Source organism: Camelina sativa, chromosome 2 (assembly GCF_000633955.1).
Source record: "Camelina sativa cultivar DH55 chromosome 2, Cs, whole genome shotgun sequence".
NCBI lineage: Eukaryota > Viridiplantae > Streptophyta > Magnoliopsida > Brassicales > Brassicaceae > Camelina > Camelina sativa.
The window spans coordinates 12,019,116-12,023,886 of NC_025686.1; the positions used below are offsets into that span (position 1 = coordinate 12,019,116).

The 4,771-nt window shown below is 37.9% G+C and overlaps 2 protein-coding genes across 6 annotated transcripts in view; one reads left to right on the top strand and one right to left on the bottom strand.

Moving 5' to 3' along the window:
- The window catches only part of LOC104722491, a 1,885-nt gene extending 647 nt beyond the window's left edge, over nt 1-1,238 (top strand). The window contains exons 2-4 of one of the 5 annotated variants that reach the window (XM_010440658.2): nt 35-238; nt 313-442; nt 866-1,238. In XM_010440658.2, the coding sequence (XP_010438960.1) occupies nt 35-238; nt 313-442; nt 866-1,015 (484 nt within the window). In that variant the 3' untranslated portion in view covers nt 1,016-1,238. Of the gene's footprint in view, nt 239-312; nt 443-865 lie in introns of all 5 variants that reach the window. The other 4 variants (XM_019234895.1, XM_019234903.1, XM_019234891.1 and 1 more) reach the window with 4 other exon arrangements.
- LOC104722481 lies at nt 1,144-4,509 on the bottom strand. The gene is made up of 10 exons (XM_010440648.1): nt 4,145-4,509; nt 3,998-4,067; nt 3,577-3,701; nt 3,252-3,360; nt 3,066-3,129; nt 2,924-2,979; nt 2,548-2,655; nt 2,176-2,325; nt 1,913-2,083; nt 1,144-1,532 (listed from the first exon to the last, which is right to left on the bottom strand). Exons 1-10 carry the CDS (start codon nt 4,351-4,353, stop codon nt 1,299-1,301), a joined length of 1,296 nt encoding a protein of 431 aa, XP_010438950.1. The 5' UTR covers nt 4,354-4,509; the 3' UTR covers nt 1,144-1,298.

The window sequence follows — 4,771 nt, forward strand, 5'->3', positions numbered from 1 at the left end:
TTCGCCGGTTAACGGCAAACCGTGGAGTCGTCAGATGCAGCGGCGGAGACGCCGCGAAGAAAAAAGCAGTTCCTAATTCGAACTACGTAGTTCCTATGGACAAATTCTCATCCTCTTCTTCAATTACTCGGCCTTTGATTGAGATACTTCGTGACCTTAACAAGAAGATTCCTGATAACATTGTTAAGAGCCATGATCCTCCCTCTACTACTGCTGCTGCTTCTGGCTTTATCCCTTGGTACTACTACTACTTACTCTTCTTTCCTTTTTTGGATCCTTTCGACTAATTTCTTGCTCTGGCTTATTTTTTAGGTACCATGCAAATCGGATGCTTAGCTTCTATGCTCCTGGTTGGTGTGGTGAAGTTAGAGATGTTATTTTCTCTGAGAATGGTAATGTCACTGTTGTTTATCGTCTCACCATTCGTGGCTCTGATGGTGAGGTAAGCTCTTTCCAAAATTTCTCAATTTCTAATACCTCCTTTCTTTTGAGGGGTTAGTCTGATTTTGACTAAAATTTTGTTTGTCTTTCTTGTCACATCTCATCTTACCGATTTTTTAGCAATAAATCCAATTAAAAGCCTTTTAAGTGTTTGTGTTGTACTACTGTCAGAGGATTCTGAATCTTTTCCTGTCCTGTGCAGTCAGAGTCAGATGAACTTCAAAGGATACATACACAAATATTTCTGTATTTATAATAGACCGTAGATTAACGGATATTCACATTAATATAAGCATCTGCTTTGGTAGAATGAAGTCATCTACGGCAATGCATAAACCAGCAAAGTCCGAATTTTATGATTCTGATGATATGATATGATAGAAGGTTGTTTTGTGGAGAAAGAGAGTTGAATGGGTTGTTGAAGTTTTATGTAATGCAGGCACATCGAGAATCAACTGGGACAGTAACAACGACGGATGATCAAACTGAGGATCCAGTTGCAGCAGCTGAGGAAATAGCATTCTGCAGAGCATGCGCTCGATTTGGTCTTGGCTTGTATCTGTATCATGAATAGTAGGCCAGTTATTTCAAGTGTGCGCACCAGTGTTAAGTGACTTGTCCGTCAACTAGGCAGGACCCTTCATTGTGTGATCTTTCTTTTTATTTTTGACATCCTTGTGTGAGATCTAGAGTACCAAAAAATTATGCAATCGACACGAGTTTTTTTAAGTACAACCCAGACACTTGCTATTATATATACTTACATTACATTAAATAAAATGCATTCCCCTGTGTTATTCAAGTACTTTTATGTTTTGTGTACATGAGCCTTCGCCTATATGCTTTGTGTAACATTATTATGGTCTCAGAAGTTTGGGACCCATATTTGAAGCCATCCAAGAAGTGATTGCATCGACGAGCACTGCAAGATCTTTGGACATATCAGCACGAAGGATTTTCGAGTCCATTCCAAGCGAACCTCCAACCTCTTTAGCCATAGATTCCCACGGAGTCCCAACGGCAATATTTGCCAAAAACTCACTTCCTCGATTCACCGCTTCTGCCATTCGTGGTGGAACATCCGGAAGAGCCTGCCCAGACAGCAAAATGAGTCACTTTCAACATTATAACCTCATCAAGAAGAAATTCTTTTTTCTGAATTGATTATAACTACGGGTGTTCAGTCCGTTTCAGTTCGAGTTTAGATCTACAATATAAGGTTTGTTCAGTTTAAATCTACTACTATCGTAGTTTCAGTTCGGATTTTCAGACTTGTAATGGTGTTTCAGATTTCTGAAAATAAATACACATTGACCAAATCAAAGACTCATTTTCAGCTCTCAAATCGGATCAGTGAGGTTTGGTGTTTCCAGATTGGACACATTTAATCTTATCGCAGTTTTGGACTATCTACATGGCAATGGCTCCAATAATTGTTGCAAAATAGTATGCCTTAAACTGAACTGAGTACCTGTTGCAGAGGGAGACCATGATCCCCTGGCAGTGTACGGATAGACATATCTAGCTTTGAGCTTATGGATGATTCCACGCCAAGTACCTGAGCTAGGATTGATGTTTCATCTATTGAATCGTCCTCGAACTTTATCAACAGATTTCTAGAGATTCCATAGTAGGATCTTATCTGAACATTATTAGCAAGAATCTCGATTAGTATGATAGATGGTAAGGCTCCGTGATGAAACATAACCAATTAACATAATGGGTGTCACCTACAAGGCGTCTTGTTTCTTCTGGTTTTGGAATAAAATCTTCTCTTCCCTTTACTAAGTCCATGTACAAGGGAGGGAGCTGTTCCACTAATGGAAGAATTTGCTTCATGATGGGAGGGCTAAGCGTTTCTAATTGTTTCCGAGTCATCTCTGCCTGCAAGTATTTGAAGGATGAAAGAGAATATAAGATATAAAGCATGTGTTAAATATCAAAAGTAGCATTTACTGTGTAAGTGCACTCATGACGGAATTTCTTGAGTTAGCAAACAAATTGATCAAACACAGTCACTAAAAGAAAGAAGTTAGACTATCACTTGAGAAACTAGCGAAGAGCTGCACATCTTAATAAAGCCGAGAAAAGGAATCAGAACCTTACCCCAAGGCGGATTGTTGGGGATGTTGCTATCTGTGATAACAATGGTCCAAGGCTCTGAGCCATCGGGACAAGAACTGGGGAGAACAAAGGAATAGCTAAGCTCGCTTCCTGCAAAATTAGGGGTTCCAAAAATATATCACTTCTTAGTTCTTACAGGTTTCATGATTCCACTTACAAGGGTTTACATGTAAGTGGAGTACATTGTATTATCTGAATGAGGGAGAGCCAAGGGGATGAAATAACATTGGGAATGTTTTATATTTCAATGTAATGAGGTGATATGACAGGGTTTAGTATGATCTGGTGTTTTCCAGAATAATTGCTTTATGAATGTTTGACTTTGATTGCCTTTGGGAAGATAGATAAACCCATTTACCTTGTTATTGAATGCCATAAATACATTGCCATTTCGCTGAACGGCATACCTTGATCCTGAATGACTAGTGAAAACCAACTCAATAAAAAAACTAATGACCTGAATCAGATTTAGACATTCACAACCATTTAAACCTAGTTACCAATCAGAAGGTGAATGACGGATCCCAGTGAATGACCGATCCCAAAGGATGGAAGATCCTGCACCTGTTGAGAGCAAAGGAACTATTATTCAAATTGACACCAATTTTTTGTTTTCCTGGAGCATAAACAAGCTAGAACAAATAAAAGATTTCTTGTTTCTCTAGGATCCTCAAAAAGATACTCACTGTTTCTTGTAGAGAGCGGCAGCATCTATCAAACTTGAATTGTACTTCGTCTGCAATATTAAAGTGGTCGAAACCACTTGCATAGGGTGTCGCGATAACCAAAACATCCCTGCGCGAGAAAATGGGTTAAATACAGCACAACATTATATAAGCCAGATTCCTTAGTATATTTTTTTGTTTGCTCATTTTATCTTATGGGCCTTCCTTCAGATACATAGTTAATATAAGTTATCAAAAAAATGCTTCAAAAATTACACAAAAAAAAAAAAAGAAGGAAAAAATACCACACCAGGAAATCACATAAAGTATCCTCAAACAGACTTACTTCTCTGCTAATCTCTCAAGAAACAATCGATAGGTAAGCTGGGGTGCTGCACCAACAAATATTCCGCCAATGAAATGAACAACCATCTTCGGTCTCGAGTTTCTTGGTTTCAGCACCCATGCTCCCTAAACCAAGTTCACTGAATTGTTTAAAACAATCTGAACAAAAAAATATAAAAAAAATTAATCTGAACTACTCAATTTGACTTTAGATTGTAGGAATCACCCTTTACAACATCGTTCCCAGAAACAATACATCAACATCAAATTCTAATTTTAAACTTCATCAACACTTGCAGTAAAGTTCTCAAACTTATTCATCAACATCGATGTCAAATTAACAATTGAAGGTAAAATCCTAAAATGTTCATATCCAACTACACACAAAGGAATTGAGATTAAAAAAAAAAAAAAAAACACACCTCAACTTCTGACCAATCAGAGGATCCACCGAAACTACTCTGAGATTGTTTAACAGTCTCAGTCAATAACCTGAAAAATCATATTGATTAGCCAAAAGTGAGCTTAAAGGTGAAAAAGCTAGTTACGCAAAACGGTGGCCTACCTACCTCTCGATCTCGCCGTAGACCTGAATTCCGGAAGATTGAGGCCGATCTCTGTTGCTCTCGTCGTAGCTACAGATAACTCTTCGTGAGATACGCTTTTTACCGAAGTTGAACATCGAGGGTAGAGACTGGCGGCGACTGTGAGATAAGCTGCTACAAAATCGCCGGCGGGGAGAAAAAGACGGTGACGCCCAGAGGGAACACGTAGCCATAGCTCGGAGCCGGAGAGGATTCTGGCTTAGGTTCGCCGCTAAGAGTTTTTTTTTTTAATTCCGTTCTGATTTTTGAAATCGCAGTCGTGTACGCTTTGGACTTCTATGACTGTAACAGCATCTTGTTTGTTTCGCAGCTAACGCAAACATTGTGATCATCTAAAAGCTAATTAAATATATTAAGGAAATAAATCCCAAAAAAGGAAAGGAATTATATTTAAAAAAAGAGAATTGGTTAAAAATACTCTTTTTAACATATTCTTTACATAAATTGAACATTTTCATTGGTTTGGGTTCTATATTTTACATTTATGATCTAGTTTTGAAAGGTTATGGTTTAGTATTTGGAGTTTAGGGGTTAGTTATTAGTTGTTTTATATATAGAATAATAGTATTTTTGAAAATGAATAACATGAAA